The following is a 25670-nucleotide window of genomic DNA, read 5'->3' as shown; positions in this document are numbered from 1 at the left end:
TAGCTTTGTCTGAGCAGCATACAGTACACGAATTTAAAGCGTAATTCACTGAAAATCTGTCCTTCTTTTTCTAGTTTTGAATTGCTGGGTGCGTGAGGGAATATACTGATATGTGGACGGGGAGCGGGAGTACGGAGCCCCTGCAGGAAAAAAATATGAGATGGAGGAAAAATTATTTGTCAGTGCATTTACGTTCTCTTGCAAATGTTTTCCATTCCCCAATAAACTATTATGCCCTCGGAAAACTTTTGCGTTCCTCGAGAAACTTTGTGTTCACTCGCAGAGAGCTTAAAAGGTTTTGCGAGCGAACGGGGAATGCAAAACATTTGCGGGAGAATTCAAAAATGACTTATTATTTTTTCTCCCGTCTCATTTTTTTCCCTTTAGAGGCTTCGTACGGGTGAAAGAAATGACTCGTGGGCTCCCGCAAAATATGAAAAAATTCTGTCACTGAAGTGTCGTGTGTAAATTGGAAAAAAAATAGCCAATAAACACTGCTATGAGACAGAATCTAACCGGACCTGGACTGAAAAATCAGCGTAGACCTCAACGGGACAAAACGTGAGTTTCAGGCGGGAGAGGGATAAAATCGAACATATATGTGGCGGAAGCGGACGGGAGTGGTACATAATCTTGCGGGATTGAAAAATCCATCCCATGCCGATGTAAATGGTTTTACTCAACAAGTTTCGAGCGGTATTTGTAGCGGTATTCGAACCGGTGTAGAAGGTGCGCGTGCTGATAAGGACTCTAAAGGCAGCATCTAGTATCAGTCGCTGGTGCGCTTCTTGAGATCAGGGGAGTGCGGTTTACACACACAGCTCTTAGTGAACTACGTCCATTACACTCAACCCCTAAACCTCACTCCCATCCGGGTCATGGCACCAAAGGTAACCGGTCCTACTACCAAATGTAACTGGTCCTACTCTACTCGCTCCGAGCAGCTCTAGCGAGAATGCTAAAGACCGCAGTTGCTAGCGTCAGTCGCTAGAGCCCCTGTCCCAAATGGCACACTTCATATGTACTTTCGGTCTTGTGGACTAACAATGGCTAGCGTATACAGTGCCCGTATACGTTAAGTCCATGAGATCTTGGGTTGTCCCATTTGTCATTTTAGGTTTCAGAAGGGTTCTCGCGAGCCTCTTGAGTTACACAGGCCTATAATGCGAGAAATAGTGATAATCTGAATCGTTCTTATGAGTCTATGGAACTTTTCAATAAATAGATTGATCAGGTACTCAACACAAGAATAATTTTTTCGATCTTAGATTATCAGTAAATAAAGGCTTAGATTTTAGACTATTCCTCACACAAAGCTATCGTATGTCTTCAGAACAGGGTTATCGTCATTAACTAAATTAACTCATTTTTCTAATGAAAATGAGAAATGCTGCCCTGGCAACTGACTGAAATAAGCTTAATATAAAGCACTAAAAGACCTGAAAGAGCCTAAAAGAAACACTAGAAATAAATAAAAACTAAGACTATTTTTTTTTACTAATAAAAATGTCAAAAGCACATAAAATCAAAACCTGAACATAAAATGAAAGCTAATATAAAAATAAGTACTTTAATAGTATGCAAGTAATACAAAAATAACATTGCTTCAGAAGAATTAGAACTTTTATGATACATTTGCTTCTGTTTTGAAATAAGTCAAAGGAAGTCACTATCCACTGCCTTTATATGGAAAAGAGTGTTGGGTTTGGAAGGACATGAGGGCGAGTAAATGAAGCCAGGTTTTTAATTACGAGTGAACTATTCCTTTAAGGAAAAGGAGGAGTTTGAGGAGAAGTGGAGATGAGAACTAGGATGGAGAATACTGAATACCTCCTCCCATTAAACACACACGCTAATCCTCATGGGATACTCCACTCCACTACCTGTTGTCTTGGCAACGGCAGTGAGTGTGATAACCAGTGTGTTGTTAAGGAAGAATCCAGACCGCCTTGTTAGGAGGAAAACCTCTGGTTCAGAGAGCACAACTTCACCCATCAGTGGCCACATTGTGTTCAAGTCGCTCCCGAACGTGTCATGTGATGTCAGTTACACTGCAGCTGTCATTAAGTATGAAACACTGTCATTTTAAAAGGCCGTTGTTAATTAGCTAACATAATTTTGTGTGTGTGTGTGTGTGTGTGTGTGTGTGTGTGTGAGTAGAGATACGGTCTCAGTTAGTGGAGCAGCAGAAATGTCTGGAGCAGCAGACGGACATGCGGGTTCAGCTCCTCCAGGACCTGCAGGATTTCTTCAGGAAAAAAGCAGAGATCGAGAGTGAATATTCACGCAACTTGGAGAAGCTTGCCGAACGCTTCATGGCCAAAACCCGCAGCACCAAGGACCACCAACAATACAAGTGAGTGGAGATTGTATGTGTGTGTGTGTGTGTCTGTGTGTGTGTCTGTGTTTGTGTCTGTGTGTGTCTGTGTGTGTGCCACGATGGGAATGCACATAAATGATTAAAGATTCGTTTTCTTAAGCCGGATCAGTGGCGAATCAGTTTCGTTCACCTTCAAATGATTTCTCTCGCCCCGTTTTGTTTGACTGGCGTTTGTAGTGGATTAGGGTGACGTCTGGAATATTTTACCCATGATGCTCCGCAACTTCATGCTTGAAAAATCAGAGATGGCAGAGGAGAGGCGATTACTGTGTGTGTGTGTGTGTGTGTGTGTGTGTGTGTGTGTGTGTGTGTGTGTGTGTGTGTGTGTGTGTGTGTGTGTGTGTGTGTGTGTGTGTGTGTGTGTGTGTGTGTGCAGGCATCTGTCTATTTGCTGTCTCATTAATGCAGATAACACTCTGCTGGGAAAATAGAGTGATGAGGGATGGGTGAGAAAGAGAAGGAGAGTTTTACAGTTTCTCTTCTGTTGCATTTTCCCCCCTTCATGCTGGGCACTGTTAGTGTTCTGGTCCTCATGGGGCTGTCCCGTCAGATGCCTGCTGAGCTTTGTGATTAGTCACTGGCTGCTGAAGACATTCGCCTCTTTGGTCCAAAATGGCTTCCCATTGTCTTTTCTCTACAGCCATTACCACTATAGAAGATCAAGTGTATGAAACAAAATGGCGTCTTTTACCTCACCTTGGCAGGTGGTTATAAGCCATTCCTCACTCTCCGAAATAAATGAGCAATTTGCAGTCAAAAATGCTATGCGATTTTAAAACGTAGTTATACATGCATATAAAAGTCTACCGTTCAAAAGTTTAGGGTCAGAAAGATTGATTCTATTTAAAGAAATTAACACTTTTATTCAGCAAGGATGCATTAAGTGACAGTCAAGACATGTATAACATGTATAATGTTACAAAATATTTTAAATAAATGCAGTTCTTTTGAACTTTGTTCATCAAAGAGTCCTGAAAAATATATAATGGCTTCCACAAAAATATTAATCGACACAACTGTTTTTAACATTGATAATTGCTAATATTATGAAATGTTTCTTGAGCAGCAAATCAGCTTTACAATGATTTCTGTAGGATCATGTGACACAAGACTGGAGTAATGATGCTGAAAATTCAGCTTTGAATCATAGGAGTAAATTATATTTTAAAATGTATTAGCATTGAAAATAAAACTATCGTAATAAAACTTTCAACGTTACCGTTTTACTGTCTTGATGAGTGTTCTTTCAAACCCTTTTTGGAAACCTAATATATATATATATATATATATATATATATATATATTTTTTTTTTTTTTTTTTTTAAGTGTTTGAAAGTTTGAAGTGTATATTTGTGTTGTCTTGAAAATTATATTTTATTATCTAATGCAAATACATTTAGACATTTTAGTGTGCCTTAAGAGTTTATTATTCAGTTTGTGAACTCATCAAATATATTATGGGCAAATTTGATGATAAAATTTTGACATTGAATGAGATTCAGAGGAATAACTGGTCATCAGTGGCTTGTACAGTATGTTGATATATTCACTTGGTCATTCATAATGAAGATTTTATGATAACTCTATTTGGTGTTCAGCTGCAGCTCATTTATATGGATTTTAAGGGTTGTGGTTCATTTCCTTAACACCCTGATTCCTGGAAAGAATTATCCAGGAATTAAGGGCAAACTATTCAGTCTATTCAGTTAACTGCAGTTGAAATCTTCACCGAAGCCTGAACATTTTGGTGAATAAATTTGGAGAATAAATAAGGAATGGTTCATTAGTGGATTTGGATGACTGCTTGAAAAAAGCCACAGAGCAGCACTCACAAAAACAGCGCATACAGCAAACCTCCGGGCCACCCAGAGAGTCTTACAGCAGAAATGAACATATTCACTTTTAAGATCACCAAGAGCTTGTGTTTTAAGAGCTTGATATAATATTTTAACATGTAGTAGGTCACTTAATATATGAATCTGTTCTATTACTGTATAAAACAAACCAATCGCAAATATTTTTATAAGGTAATACAATCACTCTTTTCAAGCAAAACATTTCAGAAAAGTTTAATTTTAGAAAACTAGAGTCAAAAATCTTAGATGTAACAAATCACGTAAAACATTTTTATTGGAAAATTTGACAAGTTTATGTCGTGGCTTAAATAAATTACATGTAACTCAGAAAATGTTACATTCAGATGCAATGATTCTGATGCAAATACGTTGGCTTTTGAAAATAAAGTTCATTTTTTACCATGAAAGGAGTGGTTTTGATGCACAAAGTTGTTTTTATTGTCTCTTATAACAAAGATCCTTTATTTAAACCCATGAAAATGGTTCTGTTGGAAACAATGGGGAAAAATCACTTTTTAAAACTGTTGTTCCATTATTACCCCTTAGCAGGTTTTGAGAATATATAAATAATTAGATGTATTTCAAATTATTCACTTGAATTACTTGCGGATGACAAACACTTGATAACAGAGATATATATATTTGAGTTTTATTTTCTTGTATTTGTATTTTCATGAGTATTACGTTTGATTATTTTTCCATCGACATCTTAAAAACGCACATTTTCATGGCTTGCAGGAAGGACCAGAACCTCCTTTCCCCCGTGAACTGCTGGTATCTGCTGCTGAACCAGGTGAGGAGAGAGAGTAAGGACCACGCCACACTCAGCGACCTTTACCTCAACAACGTCATCACACGCTTCACGCATGTCAGCGAGGACAACATGCGTCTGCTCAAGAAGGTGAGGTCCCTGTCAGTACTATAATGTGATGGGGTGCACGTATAATTACATCAAAATGAAAGGTGGAAAAAATATGCATTCATTGAAAGTACTCATGGGAGATGAAAATCTCTTGATAATTAAAGTACATTTGTCATTTGGATAAAAAAATATGAACTTCCTCTTTAGTAATTCGGACAGCTGTGTGCATGAGTATAATTGTGATTTTATTTTATGTGGATTGGATTCACCATTCATTATTCAGTCTTTGTCTCTGTAGAATCCAACACAGTTGTGTTTTATTTATAGGAACTGAATTTCTTTCTCTGCACAACAACAATTTAGTAGACCGGCACTAATGTAGATTAGAAAAGGGCTACGTTCACACTGTCCATTAAGTGGACATTTGAGTTGTTTTGATCTATTGTGTTAGTTCAGAATTGACAAAGCAAGCAATTTCTTGGCTGTATATCTGACTTTGACCCAGCTCGGCCCTTCTTCTCTGTCCATTATAACCCACCTTGTGTTTTTTCTTTTTCTTTTCTTTTTTTGCCCACAGAGCAAAGAGATCATTTTCCAGCTGCAAGAAGACCTGATGAAGATTCTTAACGAACTCTACACGGTGAGCTTGTCTCATTCGCTCTCATCATCCGCTCAATCTCTTTTTGGATTACTTTTTCATCCCCTCACTTTGCTGGTGCTTTTCTCTCTCACATTTTATCATTCCATCAATATATAATTCGCCTCTTCTATCACTGACACTCTCTGTCTCTCACCCGCCTTCTTCCGGAACTCGACCGCATCGGTTTCATCTATCTTACATGTACTAAATCTAGCATTTCTGCATTACTCTTCGCCTTGTGACGGCAATTTTCCTTTTGTCTGCAACTTCTGCTGTTGTTTAGTTTTACCCGATTCTGTAGTTGTTGGAAAGACCAGCATGAAATTGACTTATATGGGATATTTTACCCAACTGATTTTAAGTGATGGTATCACAGGAACGGATATCAGTAGCTACTATCTTGAGCTGTGATGTAATTTTCGTGCATCTCCAGAGTGATCAGTCGCATGACATTTACCTGCACAGCTCAGCTGATTGGCTCAAAAAAGAAAGCAAAGAATGATTTAATACTTGAATGTTCAAAAAACATTTAGTTTAGTCTGTTTAGTTCCTGTCTTTATAAAGCCACTCCTTTCAAAAAGCAATGTCCTCTGATTGGTTGGCTGGACCAGTGTGTTGTGATTGGTCAACCACTTAGAGTGTGTTTGGGAAATGTCACTCCCCTTACCATAACCGGAAGTTTCAACACACTACTAACTAACTCAACCAGGCCCCGCCCCTTTTTTCTGTATTCCTTGGGCGGCAATTATTTAAATGTATAATATTGTGACGTGTTTATTCCTGGAAGAAAACTCAAGACTACAATGGAGGCGTTTCAGGGAGTTCAGAAACGGTGTGCTCTGATATAGAGAATAACTTCCTTTAGAGTGACTGTAACTTTGCAGACCTTTTTCATGCTCAAACAGCAACATTACACACTAAAAAAATGCTTTGATTAATAATTCACGATAAGATTAATAAGGATGCAATTAGAAAATATGGTATGGAAAAATATTGAAAATTGATGGGCACTCTCCATGTTAACCAGCACCTAAAATAGAAATTTTACTTCTCTGTAATTGTTTTTATGTGCAGTTGTGAATATTTGACCTGAATATAAGCTTGTCTGACAGGCCTGAAGTCTTAAAAGCCAGAAGCTCTTGCATAAATAACCTTGATAAAACAAAAACAAGCAGCAAACGTTAGGTCTGTCAGCTGAGCTTACCACTAACATAAGGAACGCACACTAAAAATGAGATGAATTCTCTAAACCAAAGTACTCAGAGTTCAGGAAGTTTCCACCTCACTGCAACTCTCATGTAAGCAGTTTTGCGTCCTTGTTGAGATGGATTTACATCAGAGTACGAGAGTGGAGCGGGGAGCATGTTGCATGATTTAGCATGTAGCAAGCAGTGGTTTTTTTTAGTCTTGGCATTTTCTGCAAAAATCATTTTGATCCACCACTGCCCAAAATACAATTGCATGTCTGCATGAATTCCCCAAATGTTAACACAGTCAGAATAAAAGAAAGATGCAATTTGTGAAATATTACTGGAAAGACAACAAACATAAATACAAAATCCTGTCAGATTGCAGTCCCTCCATTACGAACATGCATGACATGTATGAAGATTAGCTCAATAGAGTGCAACACTGTGTTGGTTCCGGGAGTATTTTTTCCCTTCATTTCGCCCATAGGGATTTTAAAAGTCTTTGTTAAAGTGTTATAATCCATGAACCAAATCAACCAGCTACGAGGTGAATCATAATAACATCACAAACTTTGATTTCGAAGCAAAAAAGTATTTGAAAATTGGACAAGACTGTGTACTTAACGGCTTTAGTGAGGGAAAGAACTACAATCCCATGAAGCATTGCAAACTACATATTCTAATTAAAAATGATGGAGAAATATAAAACTACTCATTTAAAAATATTGATTATATATTAACAATACATTTTAAGTTAGTTGCAAAATATGCATACAAATATTTAAGTATTTTAGTTGGTTTTATGGGAGTGGGTGGAGCTAAATAGCTCTTGGTGCATTTTGCTTGTCATGACTGATTGATGAAATTTTCTGTACAGCATCATGGGTAATGTAGTTTTTCACCATGGTTTCAGCTGTTGAAATAAGTTGAAATAATGTGGGCTAACTGGCCTTAACAGAAGCAAATGCCATCAAAAACCAAGTCTGTCTTTAAAGGTTTATAAGTTAAAAATCAGTTTCCCTATGGAGAAACTGAATGTTTTTACTGCCGGAATCTGACTGTGGCATTCTATAGGAAGGGTTGCATTCTTCTGAGGGATTGTGGGTAATGTAGTTCCCTGGCTGCTCTGCCCCCTGCAGGTGATGAAGACGTACCACATGTATCACACTGAGACTCTAAGTGCAGAGAATAAGCTGAAGGAGGCCGAGAGGCAGGGCGAACGACAAGGCCGAGGCGGAGAGGCCGTCTTCAGTCTGCGCACCGAAGATCGACACCAACGGCGCAACGCTGCTCGCAAGATTCAGAAGATGAAAGAGAAGGTGTGTTCCAAGTCTTTGGCTTTTTGCATTTTTCTGTTGTTGTTAAAGGGGTCTTTATTTGTTATACCTTGTATGAGATTTGGGTAACACTTTATTTTGTTCGTCCTTTTTGATCTTTCTGTTGACTATAAGTAACTTAACTAGAAGTGAACTAACTCTCATTAGAGTATTAGTAGACTGTCTGCTTAATATCTGCTAACTCTTTATTGTGAAGGTCCTCCAACAGACATTTTACTGACTAAGTAACTAATAATAACTAATGTCAACTTATTCTAACCCTAACCCTACCAGTATACTAATACTCTACTAACACTCTAGAGAGTTAGTACACATGTAAGTGCAATGCTACTTATAGTCAACAGAATGTGTTTGGGACCATCAAAATAAATTGAAAACGAGTTTTGTTGTTTGCAATCTAAGAGCGTATTATCCACTATGCAAATAAGATTCCTTGAATTTTAATGTGCCAGATGTGTTTCCAGAAATAGAGAGCAAAGTTCATTTGTCTTGATGAAATACTGTGAACTGAGTTCTGGAGTAATTTGGGGGACATTATGAGGGAATAATTTCTGATTTATGGACAACCAACCGAAAAACGAGCCTATTTTGTTGGTCTTATTGGTTTAGGTGAATTGATGCTTCATTATAATGTTGCTTCTGACGATTTACTGAGGATTGCTTGGTTTATTTAATTTTTTCTTTTTTTTAATGTGGTTGAGCTGAAATACATTTTAATGCCAATGCTTTAATCTATAATTTTGAAATCAAACCAGCTACAGCATGTGCAAGCGGAACATATTTATAGAAATGTTCACTAGGGAGAGAAAAAATAGCAAAGGAGAGCGGCCATTTTGCACACCATTCTGTATTTGAAAACCATGGTTAGGACACAAAATGGTTATTTCACAGTTTCCACATCAGTATACAGTAAACTAACCCAGGTGACTATAATGTCAGATTGTGTAAATAGAGCAGGAGTCTCTCTTCAGAGCATTCATTCAGCACATGCTCCCCATGGCACACTGTATGTTCACTACAGTTTCATACTGCATTCATTTTCCTCTTATTTCACAAGGGGGGAAGAGAGGTTAGAATGAGCAATGGTTACAGGATTGGACAGAATAGGCGGACAGGATATCCCGATGGACAGAGTCAACAGTGTACAGCAAGCATATTTCCGAGGCATTGCAGCAGCATAAAACCGTTTGGTTTATATATATCATTAATGTATATGTTTAAACACTGTGGTTAAACATTTTGGGGGCCGGAAACGCACCCCAAATTCAAATTGAATGCAAATTTAAAATAATACTTTAAACTGCTACTATATTGATATTATAGCTCTGTACTGTTGATAAAGGACTTGAATGTTCAGGATCCTTGCTTGAATGAATGATAATGTTGCTTTAAAAGATCTGTGGGTTTTACCAACAGTCAGGGACTTTAATTAAAGGAGCAATTACATTCACAGAGAAGCAGACGTAAGCCAAGCCTCACTGCGAACATACTGGCACTAGAAACAAGTTAGTCGATAGTCCCTCCGTCAATAAAAACATTTTATCTTCTTGACTTGATGGAGATATAGCACTTACTCAACATTTTTTCCTTCTCTCTCCTTAACCTCTCTGTCTTTCTCTTTTTTTCCCCCCAGCGCCAAGCCAAGTATTCAGAGAACAAACTGAAGGTTATGAAAGCTCGGAACGAGTATCTCCTGACTCTGGAGGCCACGAACGCTTCTCTGTTTAAATATTACATCCACGACCTGTCGCATTTGATCGACGTGAGTATCTGATTATGTGTCGCCGCTTGCGCAGACTGTGAATCCACGGCAGGAAATTGCCACTGCATGAAGGGCATAGTGTTATGCTTGCGTTTATTTGCTTTTTCATCAAGCACAGTAATGAATTATAGTCCTGATTAATAATCACTAATTAAGGCAGCCTCCACTGCCTTTAATTAGAGACAAACGCACCCCGTAACAGGCAGGATGGGATGGAGATTAAGCCTTTAATTACAAGCACACATTAGCACATTCTGTAACAGGCCATGTTTGGAAGGGAATACTAGCATGCTAGTTACTGCTTACTGCACAGTATAAGGACAATTCACACTGTACTGACATACGCAGACCAACGCCACAGTCACCTGATTACAGCACGTCACTTCTCAGATATTCAGATCCAGCATGTTCAGTCTGTCGGCGAAACAAGCTCCGACAGGGGTAACACACTGATCCGACAAAACCTGACGAAGTGTCTGTTGCCGTCTGTCGGTGCGGTGTGAATTGGCCTATATACTGTCCTGAAATTATTTTAAAGATAGTATGCAGTGATAAACATTCTACATTGTCACATGACCTTAGTACATCAACATAATGTATATCACACTGTATATATACACATAGTATGCACCATATATACAGCACACTATTTATACACATAGTTTATGCCATATTATACTGTATACCACTTTGTTAATCCATTCAACTGTCATTCTATCTATCGTTTTGTCATTCTATCAATCTATCTCTCGTTCTATCTGTATATTGTTCTATGAATTCATCCATCATTTGATCTATCCATCATTTGTTTTATAGAACACACACAGAGTATATTTTTATTAGACTCCAACATATGCCATACTGTATATACCAACTGTATATATATTAAATACTGTATACCGCACTATATACAGTATACTGTATATATGAATATGCCATATTATATACTACATATGCACACACAGTATATTCTGCAGTATACATTGAGATATACACTAAATTGCAGGTGATTTTTCGATTAATTCATCACTCTGAAAATGGAAGGTCAATTTGTGTGCATTGCATTGTGGGATAGAGTGTCCCATTTTGTGTGCTTTAGTTGTAGGCTACACTGATTATTTCCGCAACTGTTGCAGTTCATCAGAAAATCTGCAAACTATACATCTAATGCATACTAATCTATTGGATACTATTGAGTATCTTGCACACTCAATCTAGTGCACCGTGAGGCCAGGAGATTCCTCAATGGTTCAGAGAGGGCCGTCCCTGCTCCTCGGTTTGCTGTGTGTGTTGTTTTGCTCATTAGAGTTTGCAGCAGGCTGATCGTGGTCAGCAGTATCTGGCCGATCGGAGCGCTGCGTCTCACTGACCTTCACAGAGGTCAAACCTGCACACACTGAGATAAAAGACAGCGGGAGAATCTGTGTCCGTGGGTGGCTAAAAGAGAGAGAGATTGTGTGGGGTTGGTAGGCGAAATACGGTAAAAGCCTGTAGGAAAACCCTTCAAATTAACCCCGAGAACAGAAGCCGTGGAGGATAATTTCTAGATAAGCTTTTTAAGGTAATGTTTTATCCATCATAATCGGTTTTGAGTGACAGCTCTACACAAATCCACACTATTCATGTTCTTTTCTCTATGAAAATCGGTTGCATTGCATGTATCTGTGTTTTAACAGTGTTGTGACCTCGGCTATCATGCGGGCCTGAGCCGGGCGTTGCGGACCTACTTGTCGGCAGAATATAGCATGGAAACCTCTCGGCACGAGGGCCTGGATATTTTGGAGGGGGCTGTGGAGGGGCTGGACCCCGGTAGTGACCGGCAACGCTTTATGGAGACTCACCCCACAGCGTTCACCCCTCCTGCACGCTTCAACTTTCAGCCACACATGGGAGACCAGGTCACACGCCACCTAGTGTCCACTGCATATTTGCATTCACACACAAAATCATTAGGCTATACTCTTCTGTGTAGGAAAGGAATGAAGGGTTGCTATTGCAGTGACTCTTACTGTCCTTTTATATCTTCATAATTTGGCTGAACAAAAAAAAAAAAAAGATTTTATCTACAAACATAAAAGTGTTTATTCTAATTGATTTTGACTGTCCTGTGATTGATTGGATCATAAACTGCGGATTTATCTAAATGTGAAGAGAGAAAAAAAATATACATTAAATTATAATTACATAATATATTATATTATACTTTCTTTACCATCCATGTCCTTGAAAATTTCCAAAAGGCCAAAATAATATTTATAAAAAGATCAAATGACTTGTTTGTTCTACCGAGTGGTTTCTGTAATGTGTGTATTTATGCATGTTGATATTTCAGGTGAGTCAAATCACAGCACTGCCGCAGGTGCAAGCCGAACTCCTTCTCCGGTTCCAGCAGCTGCAGTCGCGCCTCTCTACACTGAAGATCGAAAACGAGGAGGTGAGACACACACACACACACACACACACACACACACACACACACGCAGCTGCGGTTCCCCCACTGAGGATAAAGAATGAGATGACAGGCGTACACACCTCCTCCATTTCTCCTTTCCCCTCTCTCGTTCCTTCTCTCTTTGTCATCAGGCACTATATATGCATACCAGCACACTTCTTCACAACTACAGGCACATTCATACATATTGTTTCCATCTACTCCGTCTCTGTTGGAGTGCGTGTTGTTTATCGCTGGTTGTTGGCAGGCCAGCTGTTTCCTGCAGTTCTCAGCATGTGAAGGACAGAGCAGAAGTGCTGATGAACGCTGTATTACTGCAGTGAGTTTCGACTGTAGAGGTGTGTGTGTGTGTGTGTGTGTGTGTGTGTGTGTGTGTGTGTGTGTGTGTGTGTGTGTGTGTGTGTGTGTGTGTGTGTGTGTGTGTGTGTGTGTGTGTGTGTGTGTGTGTGTGTGAGAGATATTCCTCTATCCCTGCTTCTCTAGATGGCTATGGACCAATTACTGATTACAGTGTGTGATTGTCACAAAACAACAAGCACAACTAATGTACTATTAGCTTGGTTGGTTTAACTTGATAATACTAATATATTTGATCAAACATAACAGTAATTATTACAATCTTAGATTGTATGTGCTGGGCTATATGTAAAGCACTTTGGCCAACGTGTGTTGTTTTTAAACGTGCTATATAAATAAATGTGATTTGATTTGATTTATGATGATTTGCTGTTCAAGAAACATTTATTATTATTATCAATGCTGAAAACAGTTGTGTGGCTTCATATGTTTGTGGAACCATGATACTTTTTCTCAGGATTCTTTGATGAATAAAAAAAGTTCAAAAGAACAGCAGTTCTTTGAAATAAAAATCTTTTGTTACATTTGATTAATTTAATGCAGCCTTGTCGAATAAAAAGCATTAATTTATTTCAAAAAAGAAAAAAAAATACTGACACCAATCTTTTAAAGAGTAGAATGTCACTGTGTGGGGAAAACATTATTGCTAAATAGATTTACAAATTTGAATCTCACTGCAAATTATTTTAGATATCCTCTGAAAAAAGCAATCCTAAATTTGGTATCATCTAAATTAACTCTTAACATTATTTAACAACACTAAGTCAACATACTGTGAATAGAATACATTAGCTTACATAAATGTAAGGGTTTGATCAGGCAGGAAAATGCTCCTTATAGAGTATGTAAAATGTTTTGGACCCCATTTACACCTGTATTTTGACAACTTGTGAAATATGAAAAGAAGGTGTGAACCTAAAAATAAGGTGTTGGATTAAAATGAATAAAATGTGCTAATCATTCAATACAATAGTATGTATGGCGCCACCGCTTCTACAACTCTCTATGTTCCCTCTGAAGGTGAAAAAGACGTCGGAGGCCACTCTCAGCACTATCCAGGACATGGTGAATATGGAGGACTACGACGTGTCCGAGAGCTTCCAGCACAGTCGCTCCACTGAGTCGGTCAAATCCAGTGTATCAGACACTTACCTCAGCAAACCCAGCCTGGCCAAGAGACGCGCCAACCAGCAGGAAACAGAGCTCTTCTATTTCACAGTAAAGGCTGGCTCACACACAATCCTTCAGACAGAGCCTGTTTTGGAAATATCCCTGTCTGGTTTCGATTAATTAGGGCATTTAAGTAGCTTTTACAAACATGTCTTAGAAAAAACATATTACTGTTGTGCTTCTGCCGGTGCAAGTTACGTCCAGTTAAAACAGCTCAAACATGCATTTTAGTCTAGGACTAGACTTAAAACTTGTCTGTGAAACCGGGGATAGTGTTTAATAAGATATGTACTCATATCAGACACAGAGCCCAGACACAGTATTTATCCTCCTTGCTTCACACTTTACAGTCGTTGATCTGTTCACTCTAGTTTTGTAGCATTGTTACCCCCGGATCAATGGACTTGTTTTAGCCTAAAGCAACGCCAGTATCTTTAAATTTATTTTATGGCTACTGAAGGATGACCAGGACTAATTAGATCATTAATTTCCAGTGTAACTGGATTATTATTGACTGTGTGAATGTGTTTGGCTGCAGAAACTGAAGGAGTATCTGGAAGGCAGTAATCTTATCGCTAAACTGCAAGCCAAACACGACATGCTGAAGAGAAGCATAGCTGAAGGTGAGCACTTTTCTCAATGTATTATAATACAATTGTATTTATTATTGTATACTATTACTACTACTACTAATAATAATAGTAATAATAATTACAAAAAAAAATTGTTCATCTTAAGCCAAGGATTCCAATGATATAAGACACTTGAGTCTACGACAAACGGTACATGATTGATTTTGCGTTTTTGATCGCTGTAGCGCCCCTTATTGACCGATTTGTCCGAGCAAGACTATTACCATCTGACCAAGATTCAAGTATCTATTCCTTATGGTATGGTCTGCCTGATCAGTTTTATTGCAGAATAATTATAATAAAAATCGTAACATAAACAATAGGGTTTCAGTTCAATTCAGTGATTCCCAAATTTCTTTAGAGTGGCGTATCACCTGAGGCATTTATCATAATTCTGCATCTCTTTCAATTAGACTGCACTCACACAGTTCATTCATTCATTCATTCATTCATTCATTCATTCATTTACAAAGTAAGTGGCTGTATTCATTAATGTGTCATTGAATCATTGACTCTTCCGATTCGTTCAAAGTCGGAGATTCGTTCACTTAGTTCTTCTGTGGCTTTTTATTATTTTGTTGCAAATTAGAGCAAACAATACCGACAATATAATAACCTATCATATGCACGCTGCTTGTGTGGATGCAGTCAGTTCAGACCTCAAAAGATGAGGTAAATTGAATGGATGTCATGTATTTGACTTTTTGCGGCACTACCATTTTCCTGTTTTTATATTTTGCATTTTATTTCAAGGCACGGTGGAATGAAATGAACCCAAATCTCAGAATTATGTTTGCGTACCCCTTCTGTCACCTCACGTACCCCAGTTTGGGAACCACTGCCCTAATTAAGTCCACAGTCCGATTACATTTCCTTAAATGTATAATGTAATGGATTATGTTGCTAACTACAATTTTTGACATGTAATTTGGAATCAGTAACTGACTACAAATTGTAAATAATCTACCCAGCACTGAATATGTATTTAAAGAGTACAGTATATGCAGTTTTACATGTCAAAATAGCAAGTCATAGAAATAAATTGTATCGATTTAACATTTGCCATAAAATGTGTATTGTTTTACCATTCACACTAGTCGGATTTATATAAAAAGGATCCATCTGAATAAAACCATAAATAAATAATCTGTTCACCATTTTAAATAACATCATGAAGAGAAAGTGCCATTATTTGAGATTTTAAAGGTGTTCAGTTTGTGATAAGTGAAATGTCGTCTAATATAATATCTATGTCCGCAGGATACAGATCAGACATCATGACAACCAGGTATATATCTCATCATCTATGTGTCTGACCTTCTTTTTCATGCCCTTTTTACATCTACTGCTCTGAATCACAAGGTCCTCGTGATATTTGTAAAGGTTCTCGTGACCTTTTTGAATGCTAAAACTGGTTTCAGTTGTCTCTCACTCTTTTTTTTTCCACTCAGCCGCCGTCGAAACTCCCACAGTAGGCACCAGGTAACAGCCTTTTACCAGCACGCAGGTTTCACATTAACTTCCGTGGGCTTCTTTGTGATTTTTGGGATGTTTTTATCTGCACACAGGACACTGGGAAGGCCATCCCTCTGATTGTAGAAAGCTGCATTCGCTTTATTAATCTATATGGTGAGGAATGTGTATAATCTGATGAATAATGCAAAAATTGAATCCATCAAACACACATATACTGTATGCATCCATGTTGTGATTATTATTAAATTTTTTTCAGGGCTGCAACACCAGGGTATTTTCAGGGTTTCAGGGTCACAGGTGGAAGTCAATGACATCAAGAACTCTTTCGAACGAGGTTTGTGAACACAGTCATCAGATCATCTCCACATAATACACATCTATGGATACACTCTCACCTTTATGACTGTTTCCCAGGCAACGACCCCTTGACTGACGAAGAGAATAACCATGACATTAACTCAGTAGCGGGCGTGTTGAAAATGTACTTCCGCAACCTGGACAACCCGCTTTTCCCTAAGGAGAAGTTCAACGATCTCATCGCCTGCGTCCGTGAGTGCACGTTTTCCCCTGCGTTCATATTTGTGCATGTATGTGAATGAAGCAGGATAGAGGAAGGAAAGGTGTGTGTGAGAAATGGTGGCACAAGCATTCGGGAAATGACAGGGTGCTAAGTACTCGGGCTTCCTGGGGAGTTTGGACAGCTGGTGTCTTTTCAGGCATCTATAAAAGAGTCCCTGCCTGTTTTGAGCACATGGGACGTCTGATTTTCCTTGTTTATGATCTTGCGTGTTAATGTGCCTTCAACAGGAACTGAGAGTTTGTACGAGCGTGCCCTCTCCATCCGTAAGATCTTGACCATAACACCGCGGCCAACACTGGTGGTCATGAGATACCTGTTTGCATTCCTAAACCAGTAAGTATTCCTGCACATATTTATGTAGCCATCCAATTGAGGACATGCTCTTATGGAAGTTTGTTTCCGTCATGGAATAAAAAATAAAAAAGGTAATTTTGTATTGTGTAATTCAGAGTTTATAACTCACACCTCTGAACATTCTGAGGAAAAAGAATTAATTTAGAGATATAAAACGCAATTCTGAGAAGAAAAAAAACGTAGAATTAATTATGAAATATAAACTCGCAATTGTCTGGAAAAATGTCAGAATTATGAGGTTGCAATTACCTTTTTTATTTTGTGGTGGAAACAATCCTCCATATAGACATCTGTATAAATACTAAATATTATAATTTAGTATAAATCAGTTTTATTTTGGCATTATTGATATGCAGTTATGTTTTTATTAACATTTTAGGTTTTCATTTTAAGTTTACTTAAGGTTTAACCTTTTTTTAAATTTGTATATTTTTTATTTTGTTTTTTATTTCAGTTTTATTTTAGTAATTCAACTTAAACTTAACAAATAAGAAATGTTGCCTTGACATCTAGCCGACAAATAACTTTTAAGGTTTTATTTAATTTTATTTGCATTAACGCTTATTTTATTCCATTTATATTGTTTTTTATGATTTGGGGTTTTTATGATTTTCTATGGTTTTAGAGCATTACAATTAAGTGGGAATTAGTCACCACTGTTAAAAAATAAAATAAAATAATTAAACAGAAGAATAATTAATTTATATATTATAAATTAAACACTAATGCTAAAAGAAAATAGGGAGAGCAAAATAAAAATTTTGTTTTTACATTTTTTAGGGATTACGGTCATCAAACATTTGATAGGTCAGATATCATTTAAATTTAATACAAAAACACATATGCAACTTTTGAATGTGTAAAAAATGTGATTTCATTTGCCAGTGAAAATAATACCAAAAAAATGTTGGATGTCTTCAGATGTCCTCAAAGGAATGTTTTGCCAGATTTAGACTTGTGCTTACAGTTTTGTCCCTGAAGTGAGGCTAAGTAAACCCACATGCACACTTTTCCATCTATATACTTAGTATGAAATATTAATCAGTATTTGTACTCGCGCACGAACACAACTCACTCAGCTGCAAAGCTCAAGTGTCTCGCTGAATAGGAGAAATGCAGCTAAACTAAGCATCCATTTTCACACCGGAAATTAAAAGCTCTCCCACACCTCCATGCCGTGAGAGACAGACAGAGGGAGGGTGGGAGCGTGTTGTGTAAAGGTGCAAAGACAAAAGGTGCGATGTGGAATTTATGGCTCAATCTGATTTAGAACGCTTAATTATAGCAATGCACTCAAGAGACAACACGATGCAGCTTGGGTTTATTTCCCATCACAGCTTGTCCCAGTACAGTGACGAGAACATGATGGACCCTGGAAACCTGGCCATTTGCTTCGGCCCGACTTTGATGCCGACCCCGGACCTCCTGGACCAGGTTTCATGTCAGGCGCATGTCAACGAGATCATCAAGACCATCATCATTCACAATGAAACCATCTTCCCCGACACCAAGGAGCTGGAGGGACCCGTTTATGAGAAATGCATGAGCAATACTGAGTACTGGTGAGTGCTTAACTGATTACCAATATTAGTATTGACATATTGACATTAAAGTGTATTCCAGCATGTTGATAATCTTTTTCCTCAAAGTGAAAGTCCGTACAGTGAACCTGGAGCGTTTGAGGAAGGGGAGCAGGATGGAGGGACGGAAACACAGACGAGTGAGGAGGGTAATTAAAATGCTTATCATAGCTTATTTTTTCTTATTCTCAAAAATGCAATTTTTTTTTTCAAATGTCTGCCTTTCAGAGGGTGAGCCTGTGGAGGCAATAGCCAAGTTTGACTATGTGGGACGCTCTGGACGGGAACTCACCTTTAAAAAAGGCGCCACTCTGCTGCTGTTCCAGAGAGCGTCTGAGGACTGGTGGGAGGGACGTCACAACGGCACTGACGGACTCATCCCACACCAATACGTCACGCTGCAGGAGTGAGTTCATACTGTACACTTCATCTACAAAGTGATGGCAAAAAAATAGATGGAAAATCATTTTTTTATATTTGCATAAAACATGCCTTACAAAAAAAATACAATAGCAACCAAAGATTGTTGTTACAGTTAATTCAATTAATACGGGAGCTCCGTTATACAAATTGAGAAGTCAACGATTTAATTATTTTGTTTTATTTTATTTTTTTAACAGTGGTGACTAATTCCCACTTAATTGTAACGCTCTAAAACCATAGAAAATTAACACGATGACTTCTCTACACAATGTGAGAAGTTTATTTATTTTCATGTTTTTACTTTTATATTATATTATTTTACTTTACTTTTAATTACACTTTTACTACTTTTACTTTACTTTTGTTTCAATTTTAATTAATTTTATTTTACCTTACCTTAATTTTTTATTTTATTTTTACTTTATTTTTTTTATGTTACTTGATTTTACATTTTACTTTATTTATTTTACGTTTACTTTTATTTTATTTTACTTTACTTTACTTTACTTTATTTTAAATACATTTTTATTCACCTTACTTTTCCTTGCCTTACTTTATATATATTTTACTTTATTTAAAATTGTATTTTATTTTATTGTATTTACAGTATTGACTAATTATTTCTTCCTGTTACTGCTGCATGGTGACTACAGTTAATATTTACCACATTTTTATTGTAGTGACAATAACTGTAATTGTATTTTTAGCATGGTAATTTTTTTAAATGAATTTTTTTCTGTTTATAACAAAAATGGCTTGAATTTCCTAATTGAAGTAAAATAAATTTTGAACAAACGATCAAGCTTGATCTTAAGATGGATGGATGGATAAACTTGTGAATGCCATATTTCAGGGATGAGGCCATGTCAGACACTCTGAGCCAGAAAGCAGACAGTGAGCTCAGCACCACCCCTTCAGATGAAGTGAGCTCCAGGCGATCACTGACGTCCCCTACTGAACCAAGAATCCCTGAGACCTTCATCAGCCGGTGAACACACACACACACACACTGGGCCTCTGTCTCCCAGTCACTTTTCTCCTTGTATTTCACTTTATTACTTCCTCTTTCCTCTCTTCAGACACCGGAAGCGGACGGAAGCCCTCCTGCGCCGAGTCCCTGGTCGCCTAAGCGACGGTCACTGCCACGGCAATGGGCTGGAACGCAGCTCGCCCCCTGTAACGGTGACCGTAACGGGGCATTTCAGCCCACGGGAGCTGTTACGCGGGAACAGCTGCGCTCTGGACAGTCCTGAGCACCACAGACGCACAGGACACAACACCAACTCCAACGGCAACGTCACTGCCAGCATCAGCAGACACGAGTCTCTGCGCAGGGAGAGAGAACGAGAGAGTCCTCCAATCCGCCAGTCACCCTCCGCGCTGCATTGTGGGATACCTATTCAGCGCTCCCAGACGCTGAACCCGCACACGATGGCACAGGTTTGTTTAAGAAAAGTCATCAAAATGGGTGAATCTCACAAAAACATGCCATTATCAAAATTAAAAGGGAAAAAAAGATGCTATTTTGCATGTTAAAATTGATACCTCTTTGTAGATTTTTTTAATAAATTAAGATTTATTGCATTGACATTATTTTGTACAATTTCCACTTAAATTCTTAAAATTGTATTATTTAATCTTATTTGAATTTCTAAATTCATTTTGGAAAAAGATTAGATTTTTAAATATTTGATTAATAAAATGAATTATCAGTGACAATAATAAAATATAATAAATGATATTAGATATATATTAGATATAAAATATAAATACTATATATAGATATTATAATATAAATTTTATATATATAATTTGTTAAAATTTGATTAATACAATTAAACAGCAAATTAATTTTGATACATTATATTATAATATCTACACTCACCTAAAGGATTATTAGGAACACCATACTAGTACTGTGTTTGACCCCCTTTCGCCTTCAGAACTGCCTTAATTCTACGTGGCATTGATTCAACAAGGTGCTGAAAGCATTCTTTAGAAATGTTGGCCCATATTGATTGGATAGCATCTTGCATTTGATGGAGATTGTGGGATGCACATCCAGGGCATGAAGCTTCCGTTCCACCACATCCCAAAGATGCTGAATTGGGTTGAGATCTGGTGACTGTGGGGGCCATTTTAGTACAGTGAACTCATTGTCATGTTCAAGAAACCAATTTGAAATGATTCGAGCTTTGTGACATGGTGCAGTATCCTGCTGGAAGTAGCCATCAGAGGATGGGTACATGGTGGCCATAAAGGGATGGACATGGTCAGAAACAATGCTCAGGTAGGCCGTGGCATTTAAACGATGCCCAATTGGCACTAAGGGGCCTAAAGTGTGCCAAGAAAACATCCCCCACACAATTACACCACCACCACCAGCCTGCACAGTGGTAACAAGGCATGATGGATCCATGTTCTCATTCTGTTTACGCCAAATTCTGACTCTACCATGTGAATTTCTCAACAGAAATCGAGACTCATCAGACCAGGCAACATTTTTCCAGTCTTCAACTGTCCAATTTTGGTGAGCTCTTGCAAATTGTAGCCTCTTTTTCCTATTTGTAGTGGAGATGAGTGATACCCGGTGGGGTCTTCTGCTGTTGTGGCCCATCCGCCTCAAGGTTGTGCGTGTTGTGGCTTCACAAATGCTTTGCTGCATACCTCGGTTGTAACGAGTGGTTATTTCAGTCAAAGTTCATCTTCTATCAGCTTGAATCAGTCGGCCCATTCTCCTCTGACCTCTAGCATCAACAAGGCATTTTCGCCCACAGGACTGCCGCATACTGGATGTTTTTCCCTTTTCACACCATTCTTTGTAAACCCTAGAAATGGTTGTACGTGAAAATCCCAGTAACTGAGCAGATTGTGAAATACTCAGACCGGCTCGTCTGGCACCAACAACCATGCCACGCTCAAAATTGCTTAAATCACCTTTCTTTCCCATTCTGACATTCAGTTTGGAGTTCAGGAGATTGTCTTGTCCAGGACAACACCCCTAAATGGTGTGGTCCATGGTGTGGAAGCAACTGCCATGTGATTGGTTGATTAGATAACTGCATTAATGAGAAATTAAACAGGTCTTCCTAATAATCCTTTAGGTGAGTGTATATATAAATTGTTTACATTTCATTATTTGCATATCAAATGTATAACCAGTTTATAAAATTACTAATCAGTGAAGTGACAATATAATAATGTTAAAAATATTTGTATATATTACAATATATTTATATATTAGATATTCATTTCTATAGTATTTATTGGGGGGAAAAAGAGTGATTGTAAAAAAATGGGATTTATTTAAATCTATTTCTTACTTGTTTCCCTTGGATTTAAATTATGACCCGGATATGTCCATTACACGTTTCATGAGATTCACCCAAATCCACTCTCATGCACGCTCAATTGACCCAATTAGTCGTTATAGTAATACCCGTACAGTTAACGCTCTCTCTCTCTAGGATATAGAGGAAACTATGAGTCTGGCCTTGAACGAGCTGCGTGAGCTGGAAAGGCAGAACGGGAAAACCGCGGCTCCTGACCTGGTGCTGGACACCCTGGAGCAGGTGAAGAGCAGCCCGTCCTGCCCGTCCGGCTCCACCCCCTCCAGCTTATCCAGCCCGTCAGATTCCCCGAGCCCACTCAGCCCTATCAGCCCCCTTCCACCTCTCCCTCCACTGCCCGGCCCTTCGTCCCGCCGCTCCAACGACCCCGTGGCCTCCTTCAAGCCCATCGCCTCGCCCCGCATGGGAGTGACACTGCGCCCACCCGCCCTACGCCCCAAACCGCCCATTCTCCCCAAAGCCAACCCTCCACCTTCCCAGCAGCCCCAGAATGCGCCTCCGAGCCTCGGCAGCGACAAATCCGGAACTATGTGAGTCAATGGGTCCAACCGAAGGAAACAGGGTTTAAGACTTGACGATTGCTTGAAGAATGTAAACAGGGTTAATCTCTTAATAATGACATGATTGTACGGCCGATAGCTAGTTTACATGCAGAACGGTCTGATAGCGTTAGTCTATGATATTATATCCATAAATGTGTTGTCGGGGTGGTGTGTGTGTGTGTGTGTATTCTCAAAGTGAATAGGACTTTATCGTGTCTATGTGTAGATACATTTATGAGGAACCCATTCAGAGACAGCGGAGAGAGACTGGCTGTACAGGAAGTACCGTTGTTGTTTTTATGGGAAATGTCGTTCCATTGAGTTGGTGCAATGCATTTTGAGTGCTTTGATTTGTTTGGCCTTATGTACTGTCACTAGAGGGATGTGCTCCGTCGAGAACGCCATTTTTATAAGTTGCTGCTGCTTCCTTTGATGCTTCGATTCGAGTTACAGGACTACCGGTGCCTCTTGGGAAAATGGTTATTTCCCTTGTTGGAAGTTGATGGGGAATGTAATTTAGGTTTTTTGTTCTGTTTTTCGAGCCACGCACCTAGCCTTTCCCGCAAGGAACGAGGCGACTGAAGAACACAGAATGTATTCCATGAATGTTCCACTTTTGTTTCTTTTTTCACTCGAAAAATACCACACTAAGCCTTGATCACCAGATAAACCTCCCCCTTTACCGTGGAAACCAAACCCTGAACCCTGATTGGACGACGTGGGAGGGACGGAACTGGTAACATTCCGAGGGCAAACATGAACTAAGCTTTAATGAAATATCCTGCTGAACATGCAAAAGAGATTTGATTGTATCCGTGGAGGATTGCGGCGACTTCTTTCGCCAGGTCTTGCCCTCCCTCAGTTCGTCCGAGTACAATTTCCACTGCTGCTCCTCTGACGGACCATAATGGTGTTCGATCCTCGATTTTCAATGTCCCCTGTGCTTCCAGTGTACGTGTGTTTGTACGACATCAACGGCAGACTCTTTGGAGCACACTAACCATACATGGCTCTCCTGTGTGTGTGTATGTGGGGGGTTTGCATGATGAATCGCGGTTAGAGTAGTGCAGTACTAGATGATGGATAATTATTGCTTGTACATGGCAACTTAAGTGTGTGTGTGTGTGTGTGTGTGTGTGTGTGTGTGTGTGTGTGTGTGTGTGTGTGTGTGTGTGTGTGTGTGTGTGTGTGTGTGTGTGTGTGTGTGTGTGTGTGTGTGTGTGTGTGTGTGTGTGAGTGAAAGAGTTAGAAAGAGTGCACTGCACTTGTAGACAAGATATGTGTGTGTGTGTGTGGGCGTGAGTGTGTGTGAACGAGGGTGTTTAGTCTGGTGTGTAAATATGCATGAAGGTGAGGTGAGTTGTTTTACGAAATGAATGGCCTTGGTTCACTTTTTATACACTAACAATGATTGTTTTTCCACTTTTTTTGACTGCTGCTCTTACGTTTTTCTACCTGTTCTAATTTTTTACCTACGAGGATTTATTTCTTACTGGTGCTCTTTCATACGACCACGTCCACTTGTCGCCGTATCCAACGCCCACCTTTAATCCTTTTACAAGCGATGTGCATATCTGAGGCCATCGCCCCACCCTCCCACACACACACACACACAAGCGCACACACACACACACACACTGTGTTCACATGAAAGTGCCTTTCAGGATGCATGTTGAATGCAGGAGCCTGGTCTGCCAAGGGTGTGTGCTCCCGTCGCTCTCTGAAGAGTCGTTCCCCAAGTTAAATAATAACAATAATAACGCTAGAGCTCTTTCCAGATATTTAATAACCTAAATGAATAATAAATATGTACATTTAATCCATTGTGATGTCGCACTTTCATGTATAGGACTGTATTGGCATGTAGCATTAAATCATGTTCCAGTGCATTTTAAAATGTGTCAAAACTGAATGTCTTTGAAATAAAGGAAAGTTGATATGTCACAAAAATGGCCCTGTACTTTTTTTTTTTTTATATAATTCCGTTTGCAGTGCTGGAATAAAATGTAATGGTGAGTAAAGCACTGTGCATGTGATGGTTTACAATATTTAAAGGGATAGTGCGCACAAAAATATCATTCTTATACCAAATGAATTGTGAATTTTGGTTAAACTTTATTTTGAGAATATCTGAGTTACCTTTTCAAAAAGGTAATGCAAGTTACCTTGTTTTCCCATTCATTGACGGACAGCTCTCCTGTCCCCATGTTGAGAGAAATCAGGAGTAAGTGCAGAAGCGTTGTGTGTAGTTCTAGACTAAATATAAATATGCATTTACTCATCTCACTTGCACAAAAACAGATTCAGTATTTCTCTAAATGAATAAAAACAGTGAAAAGCAAATACAGGTCATTTTCATTTTTGGTGTGAAAGGGCCTTTACATGTGCCAAAAAAATAATTTTTGCTGTTGTTGTTATTAAAAAAACAAATAAGCAAGGCCAGTGCAGACAACGCAAAAGTAACGCAATGCATTACTTTCCATAAAAAGTAAAAAGTAACTTAAGTATCACAATTAGTTACTTTTGGGGGGAGTAATGCATTATTGTAATGGATTACTTTAAAAAGTAACTTTCCCCAACACTGCCTGTAAACAGTAAAATGCCTTTTGGAGAGCATCAAAATAAGTGTTAGTAGATATTAAGCATACAGTCTACTACTCTAATCAATGATTGGTTGACATGTAGTTGCAAAGTTACTTCTAGTTACTAGAACATCTAAAGTGGAAT

The 25670-nt window shown here is 38.7% G+C and overlaps 1 protein-coding gene across 2 annotated transcripts in view; it reads left to right on the top strand.

Annotated features, from left to right (window-relative positions):
* srgap1b (SLIT-ROBO Rho GTPase activating protein 1b) overlaps window positions 1-24893 on the top strand; it is a 34422-nt gene extending 9529 nt beyond the window's left edge. Inside the window, exons 2-22 of one of the 2 annotated variants that reach the window (XM_077234929.1) lie at window positions 2161-2356; window positions 4975-5137; window positions 5676-5738; window positions 8068-8247; window positions 9899-10027; window positions 11704-11925; window positions 12360-12461; window positions 13857-14054; window positions 14545-14629; window positions 15899-15926; window positions 16090-16120; window positions 16207-16267; window positions 16371-16448; window positions 16529-16663; window positions 16922-17027; window positions 18386-18610; window positions 18698-18768; window positions 18857-19034; window positions 19905-20039; window positions 20131-20491; window positions 22519-24893. In XM_077234929.1, the coding sequence (XP_077091044.1) occupies window positions 2161-2356; window positions 4975-5137; window positions 5676-5738; window positions 8068-8247; window positions 9899-10027; window positions 11704-11925; window positions 12360-12461; window positions 13857-14054; window positions 14545-14629; window positions 15899-15926; window positions 16090-16120; window positions 16207-16267; window positions 16371-16448; window positions 16529-16663; window positions 16922-17027; window positions 18386-18610; window positions 18698-18768; window positions 18857-19034; window positions 19905-20039; window positions 20131-20491; window positions 22519-22935 (3164 nt within the window). In that variant the 3' untranslated portion in view covers window positions 22936-24893. Of the gene's footprint in view, window positions 1-2160; window positions 2357-4974; window positions 5138-5675; window positions 5739-8067; window positions 8248-9898; window positions 10028-11703; window positions 11926-12359; window positions 12462-13856; window positions 14055-14544; window positions 14630-15898; window positions 15927-16089; window positions 16121-16206; window positions 16268-16370; window positions 16449-16528; window positions 16664-16921; window positions 17028-18385; window positions 18611-18697; window positions 18778-18856; window positions 19035-19904; window positions 20040-20130; window positions 20492-22518 lie in introns of both variants that reach the window. The other variant, XM_077234928.1, reaches the window with a different exon arrangement.
* The last annotated feature ends 777 nt before the right edge of the window (window positions 24894-25670 follow it).

This window comes from Siphateles boraxobius, unplaced genomic scaffold (genome assembly GCF_051911475.1).
Source record: "Siphateles boraxobius isolate OS27281-9 unplaced genomic scaffold, OSU_SipBor_1 19, whole genome shotgun sequence".
In the NCBI taxonomy this organism is placed as follows: domain Eukaryota; kingdom Metazoa; phylum Chordata; class Actinopteri; order Cypriniformes; family Leuciscidae; genus Siphateles; species Siphateles boraxobius.
The sequence above is the reverse complement of the archived record's forward strand: the minus strand, read 5'-3'. Positions and strand labels throughout refer to the sequence as shown.